At 39.5% G+C, this 22,258-nt stretch overlaps 3 protein-coding genes across 6 annotated transcripts in view; all 3 read right to left on the reverse strand.

Moving 5' to 3' along the window:
- Window positions 1-8,338, reverse strand: part of aqr (aquarius intron-binding spliceosomal factor) — a 56,099-nt gene extending 47,761 nt beyond the window's left edge. For all 3 annotated transcript variants that reach the window (XM_055006113.1, XM_023277347.3, XM_035951484.2), the window contains exons 1-11: window positions 8,198-8,338; window positions 6,815-6,916; window positions 6,117-6,173; window positions 4,779-4,819; window positions 4,639-4,674; window positions 4,404-4,524; window positions 4,118-4,258; window positions 2,780-2,848; window positions 2,532-2,632; window positions 2,338-2,414; window positions 1,274-1,338 (exon numbers count right to left, since the gene is read on the reverse strand). In XM_055006113.1, coding sequence (XP_054862088.1) covers window positions 1,274-1,338; window positions 2,338-2,414; window positions 2,532-2,632; window positions 2,780-2,848; window positions 4,118-4,258; window positions 4,404-4,524; window positions 4,639-4,674; window positions 4,779-4,819; window positions 6,117-6,173; window positions 6,815-6,898 — 792 coding nt within the window. In that variant the 5' untranslated portion in view covers window positions 6,899-6,916; window positions 8,198-8,338. The remainder of the gene's footprint in view (window positions 1-1,273; window positions 1,339-2,337; window positions 2,415-2,531; window positions 2,633-2,779; window positions 2,849-4,117; window positions 4,259-4,403; window positions 4,525-4,638; window positions 4,675-4,778; window positions 4,820-6,116; window positions 6,174-6,814; window positions 6,917-8,197) is intronic.
- An 827-nt stretch (window positions 8,339-9,165) lies between these two features.
- si:ch211-235i11.4 (zinc finger protein 770) lies at window positions 9,166-14,932 on the reverse strand. The gene is made up of 2 exons (XM_023277366.3): window positions 14,834-14,932; window positions 9,166-13,273 (listed from the first exon to the last, which is right to left on the reverse strand). Exon 2 carries the CDS (start codon window positions 13,223-13,225, stop codon window positions 9,902-9,904), a length of 3,324 nt encoding a protein of 1,107 aa, XP_023133134.2. The 5' UTR covers window positions 13,226-13,273; window positions 14,834-14,932; the 3' UTR covers window positions 9,166-9,901.
- A 3,340-nt stretch (window positions 14,933-18,272) lies between these two features.
- Window positions 18,273-22,258, reverse strand: part of dph6 (diphthamine biosynthesis 6) — a 59,084-nt gene continuing 55,098 nt past the window's right edge. For both annotated transcript variants that reach the window (XM_035951465.2, XM_023277390.3), the window contains exon 15: window positions 18,273-21,859. In XM_035951465.2, the coding sequence (XP_035807358.2) occupies window positions 21,741-21,859 (119 nt within the window). In that variant the 3' untranslated portion in view covers window positions 18,273-21,740. The remainder of the gene's footprint in view (window positions 21,860-22,258) is intronic.

A 22,258-nucleotide genomic window follows, 5' to 3' on the forward strand; every position in this document is an offset into this window, starting at 1 on the left:
TGTCTCTGGAGACAGTCAGCTGGCCGGCCACTAGCCATTGCCAGGAACAGCAAGGCCAGTCTGTCAGCAGTCAGCCAGATGAAAATCTATTGAGTACTTCGCTAGTAACACAAGATCTGCCCAGACAGCAGAAGTAACAATCATATGTGACAACGTCTCACTGGCAAGGTTGGCTCTCGTTTTACTTTAATTGTGTCTTATTAAATAAAACAATGTGTTCATATATATATATTTTAAAATACTGCTGTTTGTTGTCCATATCATTGTCTACTTCTCTAAGTAAGGTGACTGAGAGGCACCTACAATCCCAGTCTAGTAGACACCTCACAGTTTCTCCAGCATCTAAAACAAGTCAGTCCAGCTCTCTGTGGTATAGGAGCAGATATTTTTTAACAAACACTTTCACGGTCTCTCAAAGTGAAAAACAGATGACACAGGTCCAAAAGTTCAATCTGATTTCCATCTAGACATTTGGATGACTGATTTTTTTTCCATAACAAATGCAGATTGTGGAAATGAAAACACCAACACAGCAGCTCATAGGAGAGACAAACAAATATAAACAACCGTGATATGATTGCTGGTCTGTGTATTTCTATTTCACCTACAAGACCTTCATCTCAAATTTCCAGGCAACAGCACAGCATTCAGCAGATAAATGAAAAACGGATGAGACATTCTAAAATAAATTCTAAACCACATGTTGTTAGTTAAAATAAAGAATAACAGTACAAAACAAACACGTTTTTTCAAGCACTGGGATTATTCCAGGAAAGAAATTGCTCTCAGGTCCAACTATTATGTCAAACACTTCTAGACATCATACGTGGGACCAAATGTCAAAAGCCATCAGGCTGAAAATAACCTCTCTCATAGTCTGATCAAAGATGACTGTTTCAAATAGCGCATAGCACTGCAGAGAGCAATGACAGAAGCATGCTGAGTGGAACTGGACATTTATCCACTGTCTGTTGACCTGAGTTAGCTATAAATGTGAAGGACAAAAGGCAAATGAGCTCTGCAGAAACTGCTGTCTAGACTGCTTCCATCATCAGGATACCACGATGAAGCAAATACATTGTAGACCTGCACTTGTGGTGTACCTCATTACAGTGGAAATGAGTGTCTGACTGGTCTGTCTCAACATTGAATGCATTATCTTTCGCTGTAGATTTCAAATAAAGTCTAATCAAATCACGAGAGAGAAAGTTCAAATGGCAAAATACTGTAATATTTATTGAATAGGGCTGTGAAATAGAAGGTTGTGTCTTACCTCCAGATCAATCATGAGTTCAATGAATCTCTCGCAGTAATGTACTTTGTCCATGGTTACAGACCCTGTGAAAAATGAAAAGAACAGAATAGAAGAATGAATAGAATAGTCACTTTATTGTCAACCAGAACACACACTAGTTGGCGCACATTATGACTGAAATTTCAATGAAAAAAGGGCATAATGGAGGTTATCGTTTCACTTAAGTTCAATAAATGCATGCTGTCAAAGAGAAATGCAATCTGACAAAAATACAAGACCAAAAATAAGACAGGGAACAGCAGATGTAGAGGAGGATGTGTAGTTTTCACCAAGGACATGAGGACAGCAAACGCATGTGGACAACACCAAGGTGCCATGCTGAGTGTGTGAGCCTCACTATGAGATGCTGCATGGCCAGCACAGTAGCATGCTGGGACCTCAGCCCTCATTAACGATGCTAGTGTGTATGTGTGTGCACTTAAAGTTGAGGCATGCAGCAAGCATTAGAGTGATGCGGATCCTGCTGGGCTTTAGATCGTAATCTAATCTGTCAGCTTTGAATTCTATCTAAATACACAAATACACATATTCTGTTTTTAGCATTCAGGTGGGGGGCCTGTGTGTCGGCCTGCATTACAACATGGTAGTCAGTGCCGGTGGCTGTATGGCAGCTGGACTACACGCTCCTTCGGCAGCTGCACGACTCAGACAGAAAGGAGGGAGCAGTGCAACTGAAACAGCGATGAAAAGGGGAAATGTTGAGTGTCGTATGGGCAGTATCTGCTCTCTGACACTGTGCAAACTCTAGAAAAAGCTAGGCACATTAATCATGCTGGCAAAGGTGGAGAGAGAGCACAAGTAAAGACCTGATTTGGGAAGTCTTATCCAGAATCACCTGAGTCTTTGTTATTTTTACAAAATATTTAGAGGCAACATCAACATGAAATATATACTTTATTCTAATAAATAAATATATAAGCAAGCTGTAATGGTGATTCTTCTTGCTATAGGAATTCCATGTTAAGTTGTTATGCACAACAGCACTATTTCCCCATGGGAAATGAAGCATTTTTGCTATTTACCTGTTGGTGGAATTGATGTGAGCACTGCAAGAAACTTTTTAATGAGAGCTGAGAGAAAGGTCCTCTCTTTGGTTGCCCTGAGGAAGACACAAAAAAACACAATCAGAGAGAGCCCAGAAATTCATGGAATATAAAACATAATGTCTTAGTCTGTATAGATCTTCAAAACACGCAAGCAAAGGAAATGTTATTACTGCTCAGCTGCGTCAGCATCCATCTTATCAAATTTCTTCTTGATTAGATTCCAAAACTTCTGCAACTTGGGAACTTTCTTCAGCTCATGTTGGAGTCTGGACTGCAAACGTGACAGAAACAAATGAGTAAAGAGTCAGTTCAACTGAGGATCAGTGTCATAGTAGGGAGCCAATTTTGTTTGCTATGAAATTATCAAACACCGTCACCACCACAGAAACTTAATTAGGGTAATAGTTTGACAACTTACTGGTATGAGGCACAGCCACATAGGCAAAGAGATGAGCTGCTGCACCTGCTCTCTGATCAAATCCACCTCCTGGGAAGGAGGCAAACAGAGCAAAAGAAAGGGAAAGAGACAGAGAAAATGGGAGAGGGAGTTGTCAAAACGCACCGTGCATGACGGATTTTTTATTACACTTGAGCCCCCAATAAAAGTCTGCAACTAAAATATTTAGAAGCCTTTATGGGATACAATGAAAGGGCAGCACAGCAGATCTGAAAGTGAGACATCTGCAGTGCTTCCCTGTGGTTTAATGCAGAGGAAGCTGGTCTAAGTTGTACTGCCTTATCTACTACTGCCACCTAGTGGGCTTTAGAAATAATTGCCTTAAATTTCATTTTTATCTTAGTCAAAGCATTTTGGCATTGTTTTCAAAAGAGGTTGCTCTTAACCCCGATTAATTAAATTGCTGTGTTAATGCCTTTCAGTCATACTCAGTAAAACAACAACAACAATTATCTAAAATATAGATAAGAAACAGGTATAGATATTTTAAAAAATCATATCACCATATAGGCTTAGGAAATAGGATAAATATATGGGCAATCAGCAACTGGCTATGTCTATCCTTGGTACATTTGTTGGGGTTGATTTTTATCATTTTATTATGCAAATTCATGATCTGTCTTTTTGAGAATTTAACTTGGTAAATAGTTAATATGGACAGTGCAATTCAAAGCATGAATTAATTAGAACTGGACAATAATAGGCAGATTGCTGTTGCACTGATTTATATCTTTCACAAAACAGGCCAGTGACTAAATGATAATTATGTTGTTTTCAATGGTTGCTGTCCAATCAAAATTATATTTCAGAACTAGACCAAAAACTGCACATGCTTGTGCACACTGATCATTTAATAGCATATGATATCCCCATCTGTTGGTTGGTTTGGAGGCTGCAAGCGGAGGCATCCTTCTCATCTGATGCCATCAGACTCTTTGTCAGATAGTGTTGGACAGCTGTTCAGCACGTCTGCTTATATCACACAAACTCCTCCACAAAAATATTGGCAACTGCCGGTTGCTGGACTGATGGTTGCCGGTTGGACAATTTTAACATAGCGCTCACAGCTGTTCCTCACTTTCATGGTGGAGTGATTAGCAATACAGCATTGTTTTTTCAATGAATCCCTATCACCTAGTTTTATTTCTAACTTCAAACAATAAATACTGCAAAGTAAAAGCTGATGACTTAAAGAAATCTGGATATTGGCATGAATCCAGATGCTAATTTATCCTGCTAGCAGAATAATAACACTAATTTATACTGCATTAGCATTGGATATTAGTGTAGTGTACATACCAGACTGTTGAAGCAGTGGTCCAGGAAGACCAGGAGCACAGTTTGTTCTTTCAGAGTAAGGCCAGCCTCCTCGCCTGCCAACACAGCTTCCATCACACATTTGAAGAAGAAGGGGAAATGGCTGGGCTCCTTCTTGAACACCTGATAAACACCATTCAACAGACAGATAATATTGTATTAAGCCTTCAACTTGAATGTGTAGCTGTAAAATTCAAATAGCTTGTATAAATATGGTGTCAGTACCATGACAACTATTCTAAACAAGCTGCTGGATTCTTTGCTTTACCTCCCAAGCTGGAACATTCTCTCTGAATTTCTCATTGACGATGCAACAAATGGACATAAGATAGGCGTTGCTGGACACATCCGGAGAGTAGTTCACCCACAGGTAGTTTTCGAGGTATTGGCTAAAAGGTGAGAAAATAATAAACTAGTATCTATACACCAAGTGTTGTTGCCTTTTCTTTATTTTGGTAGCTGCTTAATAAGCAAAGAGAAGAAGAGGAAATGAGATATCTCACCTGAATTCAAGCAGCATAATTTTTCTGATGGCAAATCTGAAAATAAACAGGTTAGAAGATAAAATACAATGTTTAATAACAGTGAAAGACGTTTTCATTAAAGGGGCAGTAAAAGTACAATTTGTTATATATTTACTTACTTTGACTTGAGAATCTCTTTGTCATAAACATCTTCCATCACCTAAAGAAACAGCAAAGAATATTAATATCATATCAAACACAGCGGACCTCAAAACAAAATTGTGTTTTTATGTTAGCGATAATTCACTGACTTCCACTTTATAGTTGGAAATGAAATGAACAAAAGGCATGTTGGATAATACTACAATAAACACACATTAGCCTAACATTGCATAGGTCCCCCTTGTGCCACCAAAACAATTTTGACCCATTGAGGCATGGACGTCACAAGACCTCTAATGCTGTCCAAGGGCACCACGACATTAGCAGCAGCATTTTTAAGTCGTCCAACTTGCAAGGTGGATCAGACATTTTTTCCCAGCTCATCCTACATCACAGTGAGATCTACGGAGCTTCGAGTCAACGTCAATAACCCTGTGCCACGTTCCCCAAATATTCCTAAACAATTTTTGCACTGTGGCAGGGCACATTATCTTTAGAAAACTGGAATACCTTTGCCATCAAGGGTGCACCTGGTCTGCAACAGTGAATATGTAGGTGAAACACGTCAAAGTAACATCCACTTAAATGCCATTATCCAGGTTTTCCAGCAGAACATTGCCCAGAGCACCCTACTGTCTCTGTTGTCTTGTATTCTTTTTATAGTGCATTCTGGTGACACCCAGCCAGCCACATGATGCAAAAGAAAACATGATCCATCAGATCAGTCTACCTTTTTCCATTAATCCATGGTCTACTTCTGACTCTCAAGTGCCCACTGTAATGATTTTTGTGGAGATCAGATGTTGGCACTGACACTCTGACCGCTCTGCTGCTACATAATCCCATAAACAGCAAGGTGTGATGCTCTGTGTTCTATCATTTTTAATCATAGCCCGTAATAAAGTTTTCAGCATTTTGTGCTACAGTGGCCCTTCTGTGGGACCAGTTCACATAAGCCAGCCTTCACAACCTACATTTATCATTCATCCTTTGGCACTCAATACATTTTTCACCAGTCGTCCTTCCTCGGACAATATCTGATAACCACTGTATACCGAAAACACTCTGCAAGACCTGTCATTTTGGAACGGTCAGTTGCCTAGCCTTCACAGTCTGGCCCTTGTCAAAACCAACCAGACCAAATTCTGCTTCCAACACATCATTTTAAAAACTGACTGTTCACTTTCTGCCAGCTATCTCGTCTCTTGATAGGTGCCAATGTTACCCATGTCATTCAGTACACCGCACAGCGTTTTTTAAACTGTGACTGATCTGTGTATATGATTTATTTGTCACTTAAGTTCAACTAAAAAAAAAAAAAAAAACTTCAAAAGGCAGCAATGCAGTTAACTCACCTTAGGGTCAAATGGTAGTTTATTCTTTGCATTCGGAGCCCAATATTTATTAGCCAACTGAAAAAAGAAAGAATATCATCCTCAGTATTCAAAATGTAAACATAAACATGCAAAAAATAATTCATGCAGACAGCATAAATGATTACAGGTTGGTATATGGGTGGAAAGTTTAACAAAACATATACTTTGCTCCCTATGGTTTACACTGCATGGGATATAGGCCTCTAACAGACGTATATGGTGTCTGATATGTGCTGACATGGGAAAGATTCTACTTTTAAATTGCAGAAAATCATGCAGAAGCAGATGTTTGGAGTAAGTTGTAAATGGTATCATTACATAATTTGTCCAGCAGATCAGTTCCAACCCCATTGTTTTCAATAATTTCAGTACCGTTCGCATACTGATATATATTTATATTAAAGGTCTATCGATAGGTCAGTTGGGCTCTAGTTGGATATTCTTTTCTGGTTTAATATGACAGAGATTGAACTATCCACAAAAGGCAGTATTGTGAGAATGGACAGACTTTCTTCTAGGTTGATCACTATGTCACAGGTACATTCCTTCCACTTGCCCAATCTCCTTACCACACACAAAACCCCTTTTGATATAAGACATAACGGACATTGCATTAAAAGGAAACTTCAGCACACAATGTTAGACCACATATGAAGGTGTACATGTACTGTCATTACCTGTGTGACATATTCTGCATTTATCTGAGACACAGATGGCGCTGCCGCCTTTTTAGCAGGGGTTTCTTTCTCTGTGGTGGCCATCTCAAGCAGCTACAGTGACTGTCAGAAACAAAAAGAGCAGAAATTATTTTACTGTTTGAAAGCTGCAGTAACTATACACCATAAGGAACCAATCTGAATTTGTGTATTTAAACAGGGCATGGCTGTACAAGTAAGTCAAAAAGCTCATTTTAAACATTCAGTGGGTTAATTCGGACAAGAGTTGGGGTTATGTACAGTTCTAAAACATTGTACTTTATTAAACACTCTATTGGTACCAGTGCTGTGTCAGAAAGTGATTAACTGTCAAAAACCGATTACCACTCAGTTTACATACATCTACAGCTCTTTTTTATCTGGATCATAGCATGCAAATATACATAACTTTACGTCTGTGGTGAACACGTTTGTCTTTGAGAAACTCAAACGTTGCATGTAACTGCATGATTGTGGCCAAAGAAATGTTTGCAGTTGACAGCATGATCAGGCCTCATATTTAAGATTATACTAAAGCTGCGATAATTGATCAATAAGTTGTATTGGTTTGAGTAATATTTTTAAAGAATAAACTCGAAATTCTCTAAATCCAGCTTATTAAATTTAAATATTTCATAGTTTATCTAATCTTCGGGCTGTGGACAAAACTAGACATTTAAATATGTTCATATGTCATATTGGGCTTTGAGAAAGTCTCATCAACATTTATCACCGCTGTCTGAGATTTTCCAAGCCAAAGAAATAATTGATTAATCCAGAAAATAACTAACATATGAATCGACAATAAAGACAGTCAGCCCTCAATTATAGGCAATAATATATGATTGATTCTCATGTGTAAGCTGTATGTTTAATGCGTCTAATATCCGGGTTTAGACTGTAATTACCATGATTAATGGATATGTTTTCTATATAAAATAAAGAATTCAATCTTTTGCCATTGTTCTATAGGTTATATCTCTAATTTATCACTCTCGTGAATGAAATTAAATCATTTTGATGCATGAATAACATTGATGCAGTCACTTTCTGTCAAGCAGAAAACGGTTTTATATGAGTTGAAAAGGCCCTTTAAAGCTATTTTAACTGGTAAAAAAAGGACTGAAATGGTTCCTGTAAGACACAAAGAGGCAAAATAATGCTGAGCCATGGAGATAACTGAAATCGTTTTTTTGCAGACAGTCACTTTATGGCACAACACCGGCAATGTTAGCTTTCACAATGAGCTAAGCTAGTAGCACTAAGAAATAACTGCTTCAGAATTTTCTTTATGATGATAAAAATGTTCATGTTAGCCCTACGACATGATGTTTCACAAATAAATTACAAAGTAAGCTCACTAACCTTTATCTTTATTCCAGCATGAGTGTAGTTGTCGTAGGACGGTTGGTTACGCATGTACACAACCAAAACGCGCTGTAGTCGACTAACTTCCTGAATGAGTGCGTCCCTAAAATCCTCCCCAGGTACAAAAGCATGTCTTCCGTTCCGCTTCATGTTTGCGACAACAAAAGTTAACTGTCGTGTGTGGAAACCTTCGGGGAAGTTAGACAGACTATGTTTAAGAGAACAGAAGAAGAAAAATCTAAATATATAAAACAGATTTAGTAGTTAGTTTAGTAGTAGTTTAGTAGATTTGTAAAATATATGATGGAGCATGCAAGAAAACATAAAGAAGTGTCACAAGGTGTGGGAAAATATAATCTGGTATATAAACATCTAAACAATGTGTTTACATATTAATCTAGGAAGGGAGGTAGGAAATAAATGTGTTCTTTTTGTCACAAGTATGGTACTACTGTTCAGTGGGTGTGGTAGTCAGAAAACACTCCCGGTCAAAGGCTATTATTTCATTTTAGAGAAACATGCTATGAAGATAAAATAAATAAAAAATACCACATGAAACTATTCATTAAATGTAATTTTAAATGGACACTTCTCACATACACACATGCACACGCATCAATATTCAACACACATAGATTTAGAATCAGTATAACTTTATTTATTGTTGAGTGCAACTGCTTCATAACAGTTGCTTAAGGTTTATAAAGCGGTAAAATCACACAACATAAGCAGAACCAGGAGGAACTGTATCACCGGATGGTCACAGAAAGGAAGGACCACTTGTGATGTTCAACAGAGCATTTAGTCATTCTTAGTTTCTAGTTGAAGATGCTCCTCTGGCTTACCAGAACATTATCCTATGTAGTGGGAGAAAGTGTTGGAGCTCAATCCCAATCTACCAGCAAAATAGACTATATGTGAGATAGCTCCTGCACGTTCGTTGAATGAAGCAATAAGAGAAGGTATTTAGGTGTCACTACAAATGTTTATTTAGCAGAAGATTGAATATAACAGAACAGAATTCTGGGTCCAGACTTCTTTCCCTAACAGCAACCGAGAGACTGTCAGTTCATGAAGTCTGACTACGCCTAGCTTCACCCATACCCAGACTTATATAGTGCTACAAAATCATGCAAGGTTTTTTAGTATCTTCTCCCTCTGATTGGCTTCTTCTCTCATCCTGTGTCCGCTCATGCACGGCTCGTGACTGCGCTCCTTGTTCTCCTTCTCACCTCAGGGTGAGGTAACCCTTCCCTTGAACTGTTGAGTTGTGTAGTCTTCAACATGAGATACCATCCTTGTTGATCTCTGAAACACAAATGTTCACACGGGCACAGACACCCAGTGCTTTTCCACTACAGCATACTACTCTAAGTTACAGCTACTGATATATATATGTGAACTATTCTAAACTTCTACAATAAAGGAACACGGGTTAATAAACAAGACTTATGTAAGGCACAATAATCCAACAAAAGACAACATCCGTGATAAAGACGAGTTTTGACAGTATCTACCTCTCTGCAAATGCAAGCAGATTGTCCAGAACTGAACTGGCCTTCTGAATAGTTTGTCACGTAATTTTTTACGGTGCACCCTTAGGACCCAGCAGACCACCACATATTAAAAAATCGCATCAATGACACATAATGCTTATTAGCAAAGAAGCAATTTAAGACCAAAAACAAATGTTACACGGTATCACTTTGCGTATGAGTGAGTCCGTTCATGTGTTCTGACATGTGCAGACTGTGTGAAAGTTTTGCCACAAATGTCACACCTAAATGGCCTCTGACCTGTGTGCACAAGATAGTGCCTTTTAAGTTTCCAGGGAGACACAAAATATCTGAAGCAAATGTCACAATGGTTCCTCTGGGCCGACTCTGTAATTTTATGCTGAACGGCAGTTGAACAAACGTGCTGCTCAAGATTGTTTTTGTTTGTAAAACTTGCAGTGCATTTGGCACATTCAAACACAGCCAGAGGTTCACACCAGTAGTTATCAACTATAGAACTCACAAATCCATCACTGAGCAGCTTGTTGCTCTCTGACACAGGCTCACATGGTAATTCTACACTATGTGCATTACCCTCATGCTGATGTGACAAAGGTGGAGCGGCCATGTTTTGATTTTGGACCAGCTCATTTATTTCAAAGGCAAATTCTGTAGCAAAAGAATAACTATAATTGTCTGTAGCCTGATTACAATTTTCTGTCTGCTTTTGCTCTGATTCAGTGTTCTCTTCTTTCAAGCCCACTTCTGGCACCTTTAGCCATTCAGCGTCTATAGCCTCTGAGCAATGAGCCAAGTCTGTATCAGTAATTGAGTAAGGATTTACACAGGCATACTGTGTCTCTCGCTGATCCATTGTTGTATTCGCATTGAAATCTGTACGAGTGAGGTTCTCAATGGACTTCGCCTGGGGATGGTTACTGTTTATCCTGTCACTCTGACTACAGTCTGAAATCTTGTCACCGTGTCTGCATCTGTGCTCATGAAGTTTTAGATGACCTTTCTGTGTGAAAGTTTTGTTGCACAAAATGCATCTGTATGGCCTTATTCCAGAGTGAGTGACCAAGTGCCTTGAAAGCTTGTACGGTGAGGAGAAGTTCTTACAGCATATTCGGCAAATGTGAAGCCTTCTTTTTTTAAAAGTTACTTTACTTTTAGAGTTGGTGTTTAGGAGACAGCTCACTTCTGTGATAGATTCTTCAGGCCTGCTGCAGAGCAGTCTAGTCCCTGCATTATCAACAACTTCAAAATTTGAGAGTGTAGAGTCTGTGTTTACAGACTTTTTCTGTGGTGGGACATGAACTCTAATTCTTGGGTAAAGCTGCTGTTGATTCTTCAGCTTAAGTTTTCTGGTGTTCCCTTGTTGACAGATGGGCTTTGATGGCCTCCTTTTACAGTGAGTTCTTTCATGGGTTTTCAAATGTGGAGCTTGTCTGAATGTTTTCCCACAAATAAGACAACAGAATGGTCTCAAACCTGTGTGTACCATCTCATGTCTTTGCAATTTGGATGCACTCGGAAAACACTTCAGACACTGAAAGCACTTATGTTGTATGTTGCCTGGATTTTGCACTGATTTAACAGTCTGTGTCTTTTTCACAGTCACATTGGAAACCTTTCTCACATGCACAACAGCATTTTGCAATGTCAATGTGTTCTCTGGTTCTCTGTTATCTTTAGTTTGGTCATTCATCATGAGAATAGCCTGATCCAGGTGATTCACAGAGGAGACGTCACTGTTTCTCAGATAATCCTTTTTTTGCCCCATCATTCCCTGGACCGGGACATCTGTTGCCATCTTTGTGTTAAACCAACTGACACCAGAAGGTGGCCGTTTGATATACAGCGATCGCTGTTTGTGATATTTAGACCACGCATGGGTCCGATAATGAACCCGCAAGTGTGTTTTCTGACGAAACGTCTTTCCACATATATCACAGCCAAATGGTCTCTGTCCAGTATGGATCATCATGTGTCTCTGAAGTTTTGATAGAGAGAGAAAGCCTTTTGAACATGAGTGGCACTGATGTATGGTGGGAATTCTCTGTGGTTTTCTGATGGCAGGGCAGGTTTTGTTCTGGTTTTCAGTCGACGTAATGTCAGCATCCTGATTCAAAGTTCCATTGTCATCAGAGCAAATGTCATTTTGTGTTTCTGTTTTTACATTGACGCCCAGGACAACTAGGTCTGCACTGCTCGATCCAGGCAAATGTTTAATTATTTCAGAATTTGACCCGTTCACAGTATTACTGTTGTGCACAGGGGTAGGACTTCTTACTAATTCTGTTTGGTTGCTATGAATTTTATGATGGCGTATTAAATTAACTTCCAAACGAAATGCTCTGTTGCAGATCTCACACTGGAATGGTTTCAAGCCTTTTTGTGTGAAAAACTGCTGCTCTTGTTCTATAAACCTAAAACAAACACTTGATTTTAGGGGCTGTTCTGGTTCTTCAACTGCATCTGTCTTGATTTCCATCTTTCTCAGGTCCTGCAGAGCACTGATTTTACACTGCAGCTCCAGTTCCACTGAGGAATCCACAGGAGTGCAAGGGATGAGATGCTGCTGGAGTGAAGACTGAGGTGGCAAATCTGAGGTTTGATTTCCATTATGAAGCATCTGTTTTTTCCTTGCAATACTGGCAGAAAGTGAACATTTATTTGACATAGATAAATGGGATTTCAAGTGGACCTTCTGCCTGTACGTTTTCCTGCAGACTGTACATGAGTAGGGCTTCTGTCCTGTATGAATAAGAAAATGCCTTCGCAATTTGGAGGGTGAGCAGAACAGTTTGAAACATTTAGGACACTGATGTTTCAAAGTTATTTTGTTTTTACTGGAGATCAGCTCTTGTGACAGTATGTCCCTTCTGACATTTGACTTCTTAGAAAAAGTCTGCAGCGATTCTTTGCTAATTTCAGGCTGCGTTGTTTTGTTATGAATTGTTGAGTGAATCCACAGCTGAAGAGATGAAGGAAATGACTCCAAGCAGACTTTGCAGGTATATCCATTATGGGCTTTGTTTACAGAGGACTCCACACTTGCAGAATCATCTTGCTCCTGAAGTACTGGATCCATCAGATTTGAGATACTGCTCAGAGCAACCGAATTATCCCTCACATGTGGAATATTCTTTGGTGAAATCCCACTCTCAGAGGGAGCAAGAACAAATTCATCAGCCACAATTTCTTCTTTCCATATGGATGCCACAGAGGATGGTACAGCTGATATTATTCTATTGTAGTTACTCTTGCCATGGGTGTTCATCTCTGCAGCTGGTTTATCACAGGTTGGTTGTTGGTTATCAGGTAAAACGTCATCCTGCAGATGGTCTCCTGGAAGCCTTGAGCAGTGGACATTCTGTGAGTGTGTCTTTAAATGTGCAGACTGTGTGAAGGCTTTTCCACAGAGTTTACAGATGAAGGGCTTCTGTCCAGTGTGGATGATATGATGTCGATTAAGTTTGTAAGGCGTCAGAAAAGATTTTAAACACACAGGACACTGATGCATTTTGATATCACCCCTTCAGCCACTTGGTGAGTCTTTCATTGCACCCACCTGAGGGGAAAAATATAGCATTACAATTGTAGCTAGCATGAAGAAACAGTTATTAAATTGTGCAAATACAGCTTAACAGTAATTAATATTCAAATAATGTATAATGTTTTATATCGTAACACTGAAAAAAAATGTAATTAGGAACTAAAATGAAAATTCAACATATAAATGATTTCCACAACACGTTACAGCAGAAAACAGATTATTACTTTCCATACGTGGAATCATTAATAGCACAGCGTTAACAACAAAGATGAAATTTGCAGCAGAAGTTGAACATAGCAAACAACACAAGCGCTAGTGCTACATACACTATATTGCCAAAAGTATTCGCTCACTTGCCTTGACTCGCATATGAACATAAGTGACATCCCATTCCTAATCCACAGGGTTCAATATGACGTCGGTCCACCCTTTGCAGCTATAACAGCTTCAGCTCTTCTGGGAAGGCTGTCCACAAGGTTTAGGAGTGTGTTTATGGGAATTTTTGACCATTCTTCCAGAAGTGCATTTGTGAGGTCACACACTGATGTTGGACCAGAAGGCCTGGCTCTCAGTCTCTGCTCTAATTCATCCCAAAGGTGTTCTATCGGGTTGAGGTCAGGACTCTGTGCAGGCCAGTCAAGTTCATCCACACCAGACTCTGTCATCCATGTCTTTATGGACCTTGCTTTGTGCACTGGTGCACAATCATGTTGGAAGAGGAAGGGACCAGCTCCAAACTGTTCCCACAAAGTTGGGAGCATGGAATTGTCCAAAATGTCTTGGTAAGCTGAAGCATTCAGAGTTCCTTTCACTGGAACTAAGGGGCCAAGTCCAGCTCCTGAAAAACAAGCCCACACCATAATCCCCCCTCCACCAAACTTTACACTTGGCACAATGCAGTCCGACAAGTATTGTTCTCCTGGCAACCACCAAACCCAGACTCGTCCATCAGATTGCCAGATGGAGAAGCGCGATTTGTCACTCCAGAGAACGTGTCTCCACTGCTCTAGACTCCAGTGGCGGCGTGCTTTACACCACTGCATCCAACGCTTTGCATTGCACTTGGTGATGTATGGCTTGGATGCAGCTGCTCGGCCATGGAAACCCATTCCATGAAGCTCTCTGCTGAAGCACTGTTCTTGAGCTAATCTGAAGGCCACATGAAGTTTGAAGGTCTGTAGCGATTGACTCTGCAGAAAGTTGGCGACCTCTTGGCACTATGCTCCTCAGCATCCACTGACCCCGCTCCATCAGTTTACGTGGTCTACCACTTTGTGGCTGAGTTGCTGTCGTTCCCACACACTTCCACTTTCTTATAATACAGCTGACAGTTGACTGTGGAATATTTAGGAGCAAGGAAATGTCACGACTGGATTTGTTACACAGGCGGCATCCTATCACAGTTCCACGCTGGAATTCACTGAGCTCCTGAGAGCGACCCATTCTTTCACAAATGTTTGTAAAAGCAGTCTGCAGCAGCCTGTGGCCATGGCAGTGATTGCAACACCTGATTCTGATTATTTGGCTGGGTGAGCGAATACTTTTGGCAATATAGTGTAAGTCAACAGTACTTACTATAAATGATGTATGTCCAGTATATTCGTTATTAACAATGTGAGTATCCTGTTAGCTTTGTTGCTAACGGTGAAAACAATCTCTGACGCACGTACGTCCCTGAAAATGTACGGTGGGAAACAAAGATTTTCAGTTCCTCTTCGGGGCAGACCTGCAGATTTGAGGACATTTGACACCCATCATCATCATCATCATAATAATGATAATGATCATGATCATGATAATAGTAATGATAATGATAATAGTAATAATAATAATAATAATAATGTTTATGGTATAGCACTTATTAAATTAGCACTACAAAGTGCTGTGCAACAAAACACAACATACAAACGCTAAAAGTCATGTAAAAAAATGAATAAAATTAAACAACAATGGATGATTTTTTTAAATATATAAAATGACTCACAATTACACACACACACACACACACACACACATATATATATATATATATATATATATATATATATATATATATATATATATATATAAATAAATTCAGCCATAGTGCTTTCCAGTAGAGAAATAAAATTGATGTTGTAAAGTCTTCACATTATTATTATTTTTGTGTGATTTTACTTGAGAAATTCAAATATTACAGTTAAGATCCTGGAATGTTTTATAAAATACAAATTAACCTGACCAACGTAAAGGTCCCATGTTGTGCTTCTTTTCAGTAAATCCTACAGTGTGTCTTCTAGCTTTTTTTTTAAGTTCAAAATACTCCAAAGATGGTTCGTTTCCCTTTGACCGTGAAACTCCTGGTTTTAGGGCTGTTATCAACAGGCTGTTTTTGCTGTTCAAAACATTGAGCTGCTGCTGTCCTTTCAGAGGAACATGCTGTCTGTGCAATCTCTGTCAGATAAACAGAATAGTGTTAATGATGACTTAAAGTACATATTTTCTTCAAATTCGGTTTACAACATTACAGAATGTGACGAGAATGTCACACATTTGTATTTTTTTTATTTAACACAAAAGTGTGGTAAAGTATAAAAGATGAGTGACACACAAAAGACTTCTATATAAATAAGGAGTGGCATGATATGATTGAGTGATATATAATAATATACAAACATTTGTTATTCCTGCTCCCAACATGGTTTGTATACGCCAGCTGTGTCACACCACTTTTGTTTCACAGGTGCAAAAAAAGAAAAAAAAGACTCATCATTCCCACTCATAATTCCTCCGGCAAGCCTCTAGATCCTCTGTCCTCGAGATGCATTTTAGGAACTAAGACGTCCTTTTTGACAGGACAAAAAGACTGATTTCTGGATCATGGGCAGGAGAACAGAGGAGGTGAGGAGGCTGCAATCCGTGAAATGAGATGAGTCTTGTGACTGACAGCTGGAGTTTGAGCTGTCAATCACAGTTTTAGCTGCACGACTATTGGTTAGTCAGGTGTTATATGGCACTTGGGGTGAATTCTTACTCACTTGTAAAGCTGGAGGCTAACTAGTTATGGTGGGGCTTGAGGAATGGCAGAAGTAAAGGTCCTTGTATCTTTACAGCTTATATTTTACACCTCGAAGTTTATAACAACCACAAAACACAACAAATATGGATTTTCACCATATAGTGCCTTTAAATGTCAGAGTTACAGACCTGCCATGTTTTATACTCTAACAAGTTACCTGACTAAGTCAAAAAGTAAATACCCCATAAAAGTATTATTACAGTTGGGGTGAAGGTGGCATGGAAGGAGGAAAGGAAAGCAGAGACAAACTGATAACAAACAAGACAAAGTAAACACTGGACAGTTTGGTGGAATAAGTAGCCACGGATCAGACACGTACAGCTCCAGAGCCAGAAATACCTGCAGAGAGGTAAAGGGAGAGAGAGGACAGAGTGGACAAAGCACAAAGTACGAGAGAGAAAATTAACAAAGTTGATAATATATATTATGCATGGTGGAAGTGACAAGAGTCACAGACGAGTTGAGTAAGACCACATGGGAGGACAACTGTGCGAACATTGGTTAGGTTAAAAAAGAACACTAGAAGACCAAGAACAAAATACAAAAACAATGGAACAATGCAGGACTCCAATAAAAAAATCTAGAATAACATACAGTGTAACTCAGTAGCCAAAATAAGTTTTCAAAAGTGATTTAAAACAACAGACTGTAGCCTATTATTAGAAACAGCTTCACAACCAATCTGCTTCAAACTGAAAACAGCTCATTTCATTTAAAACATCAACACAAAAGATGTATAAATAAACCAAAGACAAACTCAAGACCCACGATAGGTGCATGTATCCAACCCTGAACTATAAGCTGCCATAGAAATGTATACAAAATTTCCCTCTTGGGATTAATAAAGTCTGTCTAACTTCATTGCAGTTGTATTCATGTGCTGCCAGTTGCAGTCCTTTAGTCATTATCAGCTTCCAATGTAACAAGCTAATGCAACTTGACAGACTAGACAATAAAAGAGTTGGTCTCTCACACAGTCACCTACACCAGCATATAATAGTACTCATTGCACAGCAATAATCTAAATAAAACAGAATAGACCTTAGTATTTTAGTGGATATCCTTTCTATATTACCTTTTATAAATGAGGAAAGATCCAACCTTTTATTACATTGTTTCAACCGATCTTATTTAAGAATACACGCTGTACATCTTCACACTAGCCTAGTCTATAAATATGTACTGTACAGAGTACATGGTGTAAAAATAGAAGTTATCGAGTCACACAGTTAAAGAAATAAAACACAGCACTGTAAATACAGTCTGGTGTTTTCTGAGGGCCTTCTGTGGATCGTTTTCCTTCTATGGTTTGAGCTGATATTTCCTGGATATCTAATGTTAGTACAGCCAGAGTTTGAACACAAAATACTTGTCTATGTGTTCCATGTACCTTTTGGCACAGTCCAGGAACACCAATAGGCTTCTCTTGTTGTGGATAATTCTCTTCTCACGTAGTGCCGCATCTATCAGGCGATTAATTGATTTGCCGATCAATACAAAATTTGCTGCCTATGATCTTGACAATCCATTAGTTGTCTGGGTTTACGATGTCAAAAATGGCAACCATTCTGTTCCACTGTAAACTGAATATCTTTGAGGTTTGATCTGACAATACATGCAATTTGAAGACGCTACATTACACCTCAGAAAATTGTTAGGAATATTTCCAACAATTTTTCCATGAAAAAACAAAGTTGAGCAAATTAGTAGTGGACACATAGATTAGATCACAGCCTGGGTGTGTTATTTTTGTACATGCTGACTCATTATCATGACTGATGGGCCCAGTTAAAAGGAGAGGACTGATTGTTAACGTTTTTAGCTACAGCGGCATTTTTTTCCCCCCTGCATGTCAGAATATTATAATTCGAGGTGGGGAATCAATAATTGATCCAAGTTCTGCTACTCTTTCAGAGCACAGTACACAAATTACTGCATTACAAAGACACATGAACAGAAATGAAAATGCAATATAATCAAAATGTATGTAAGAATTTAACTGCCTTTGTTATAATGTAAAAGTAAAATGTCACATGGGTTGATCATCAAATCACAAAACACAAAAAAACCACAAAACCTCCAATAATTAAAATAGTGAAAAGAATAAAGTGTTGTCTGTGTGATATTCAGAAATGTTTTAGTGTCTTTTCAGAGAATGTGAAGCATGAAAGCAAATATTTCTAGAGAAGGGGTAGGTAAGGGATATACAATTCTATTCCTAATGTCATTTGGAGTCATTTACACAAAGTTTCACTCAGGATATGATTGTAAATACTGTACCCACATGCTTAAATTGCACTATTTCTATTGACCACAAGAGGGAAGCAGACACCACTCAATAGCATGTGTGGGCTTGACAGTTGCACGGACAGAGAAAGTTCCATGAAGTCAGTGCTGTGACCATAAAGACATGTTTTCACAATACGTCAGGGGGAGAAAACAATACATCACGAAAGAAGAAGGATTCAAACATGAAAACAAACAAAACCACAGTCACTGAGGCAAGCAGACCACAATGTGAGGAGGCGTTTCATGCGGAGAGGCTGCTTCTGAGCTGGGCTCCCCTACTGTAGCTCACTGCTATGGGGAAAGAGAGTCACACACATCAGCCGGGTTTGCCTGGAGGAAGAAACGCACAGTTAAAGTCCATGTGCAAGGCCACAATGACAAGGGCCGCGGGCTGGTACACTGCGCACAAAGGACAATATTAGCCACAACAGCCAGTTTGTTTGCAGAGTGGTTGCAGGTCAGCTTGGTAGAAAATGTACAGTTGACAAAACACATGAGAAAAATAAATGTCACCCTGTCTTTATTCATTTTGTGAGGAAGCACGGTGGTCAGGACACAAAGAAATGTGTCTGCCATAGGCCATCACATTGCTTATGATGAGGTTGCGAAGATATACTTTTGGCTTTGCCTGTGTCTGTATGAAAACATTCCCGCTGAAAGACAAAATGTAATGTTTGGCGTGTGATCGACAAGTGGTTGCTGTGCAATGAATTCTAGTGGTTGTGCTCCTCTGTGTTTACTGAAAAGCTGGGTCTTGTATTTTATTGTTGCGTTACATGACAATTCCTCGTATTGTTTTTGTACTTTCAGGAAAAGCTGGATAGATTCAAAACTCAGTAACATTTGCTGGGGGGGAGATTTAATTAAGTTACGTCTACTGCTAATATAAAATAACATAAACACAGCATGAAAAATTTAACCAAATTTCATTCATTCTTTTTAAAATATTTGTTGTTCCAACACGCAACATCTCAACAACAGAACGACCATCATGGAACAACCAAGTACACACTATACTGGAAATGATAATGGGCAGATTGAGATGGAAGTGACAGACCAGAAATCACAATCACACCTAAAGGACTTGGTAAGGTTGGTGGACATTTTGGTGAACAGGATTACATTGTCAGACACGTCCATGCAGAGCATCGTGTGGCAAACTGTCGTACCATGTTTTCTCAAATTATTTCTAGAGTTGTGGACATTCAAGCACCTGGCTACAGCCCTAACAGCCATGTAGCATCCAGCATGTCAATGCCCTGTTCTTGTCTGTCTATTGTGATCTGTGGCATTGAGTTACAAAAATAAAGCTGCATGTTAAGGCAGCATTTTATGGTCACTGCTCAAAGGAGTATCTGCACCCTTGTCACGCTATTTGATCATTGTCCTTTAAATCAACACCCGACTGGAGTGTGGCTTAACTCTGTGGTCATGAATTTGTCATCAGTTGAAGGGTTCAAAAATATTTTGTGCACAATATAACTCTTTGGGGGCAGATTTTTTTCTATGATTAGCATGCTGCTTTTCTATGTTTTAGTGTAATCGTTATCGATTTTTCTTGGCCGACGTGTTGTTTCTTAATTTTCATAACTTAGTCTGAACAAAACCACTTCTTAATATTTTTTGTAAACCAGTAAAAAAGAAGACACACTTATTTGCTCAGCACAGTCTTTTTTGGCAACATACTGCATGACATGCAGACAGTTACACACATTTAGTTATTTTAAAAACTAAGAAAATTGACAAAGTAAACACTCCCTCTTGACTTTGTGTGTTGTTGCCAAATCTGTGGGTGTTAAACAGCTACATTTATTTAAATACAATCAAATTTATGGGTATTTTCTTGACTTACATGTAAAAGTGCATGAAAACGCCTAATAAGAAACATCCAAATCTTCCTACTGATTTAATAGCTGTGCCATTCAAAATTTCCAAAACTCCCCCTGGTGGGGCCCTTCAAAACAAAATAGGGGAACATTAACACACACTGAATAGTTATGGGGCATTGGCTTGCTCGCTCTCATAAATAATTGCTTGTTTGTGTTTTTCAACCCTCAATAAAAATCTTCAGGCTCCATTGGCCGACTCTATTGTTCAATTTTTGATAACAATAATCAAAGCAGCGCTGTGGTGGGTGAAGATCAATAGCCCCACTCCACTCCTGCCGCCATCACAATCGTGATGAAGAGAATAGCCGGAGTGAAGATGCATTCCAACTCAGATTATCAATACGGTTCATGATCTTTGAGAAAAGAAATGTTCCAGGAGCAATGGTTAATAGTGTTATTTTCTTCCCACATTGCCACACTGTGTCCTCTGACAACCCACCAACACACACACACACACTCGCAGAACACTCACTTGCCCTGCAGCTGTGTGTGGTAGCGTCCTTCTCCTATTAACCAGGCTGCCTTAGAATCAATAGAAAATATAAAGAGGCCTAATCTTTTCAGGTACTTGGTGCTGACTGCCCATTACACAATAATAACATACCTTGAGTCCCGTGGAGCATGAGCGAGAGAAACACACTCACCTCATCCTAACACATCAGCCACAAACCAGTCACACAGTAAATCTATAGGTTTACAACTGAACAGATGGTGTCGGCAGTGGTGCTAGGCCTTTATGAGGGGTCTTAGCTAGCGTGCTAAGAGAAATTCCACCAGAAACGGTGGGATATCAGGGGATACAGTTTATCGCCTCGTGGAATGAGACACTGCTGGTGTCTCCTTTTGTAGACTAGGTCTCTAGTCTTCTGGTATGTAGCTTTAGGTGATATAAGTTCCATAAGACTTGTGCGAGGTAGAGTAACAGCTGTTGCAGTCTGCAACTCCAGTGGAGGACAGAGTGGATTACCCTCCTAAGTTCAGAGGTTTGAAGTGGAATAAACACATCCTCAAAACCACACACCATCAAAACCACTTGGAGACACATACAGCTTTGCATTTCAACAATCAGCTGCACCAAACAGTCAGCATTAATGAGTAGTTATGCAGTTTTCCTTTTCCACATTCACCAATGCCCTGTTGTAAGTCATTAGGTGTTGGGCTGTCAAGAGTCGTTCCTCCAGAAAAGCCCCACTGAATTCCAGTGCTGTGGATGGCTGGAGTCTGGTTGTTGACTCTGGCTGTGTTTCTATAAACTGAGCCAGCAGGACAGGTGGAGGATCTGGGAGTCAGGCAAGTCCAGGACTGGAACCAGGGCCACGGATGGACTGGATTCTGCAAGAGCACTTCGGAAACTTTCTTCAAGTCCTAGAAGGTAGAGGTGGAAACGGGGACAAGGGGAAAAACAAAAACGGATGTGTTAGTCTAATGAGAATTTAAGCTGGAGTTGGACGTTAGGTTCTCACGTTGCCGTCCCACTGGGGGTGTCCCGGGACAGAGGCTGCACTTAACCCTTCGACCAGGGCTATTTACAAATTATTGGCATTCTTAAATACTTGGCAGATTGCAGCCCCTCACCCCCAACCCATTCATCTCCCTGCAGTGCAGACATATGGTCAGCAAGGACGGAACTCTACCCCTCCCAAATTTACACATAGAGCCTTGTACAACCAAACACACACATACATACAAGAAAAGGGGGGTGTTCTCAGTTTGTCCTTTTGGACAATTGAACAGCTTGTTGGGGGTATCTAGTGGAATGGATCC

The sequence above is a fragment of the Amphiprion ocellaris genome, chromosome 20 (genome assembly GCF_022539595.1).
Source record: "Amphiprion ocellaris isolate individual 3 ecotype Okinawa chromosome 20, ASM2253959v1, whole genome shotgun sequence".
Classification (NCBI taxonomy): Eukaryota; Metazoa; Chordata; class Actinopteri; family Pomacentridae; genus Amphiprion; species Amphiprion ocellaris.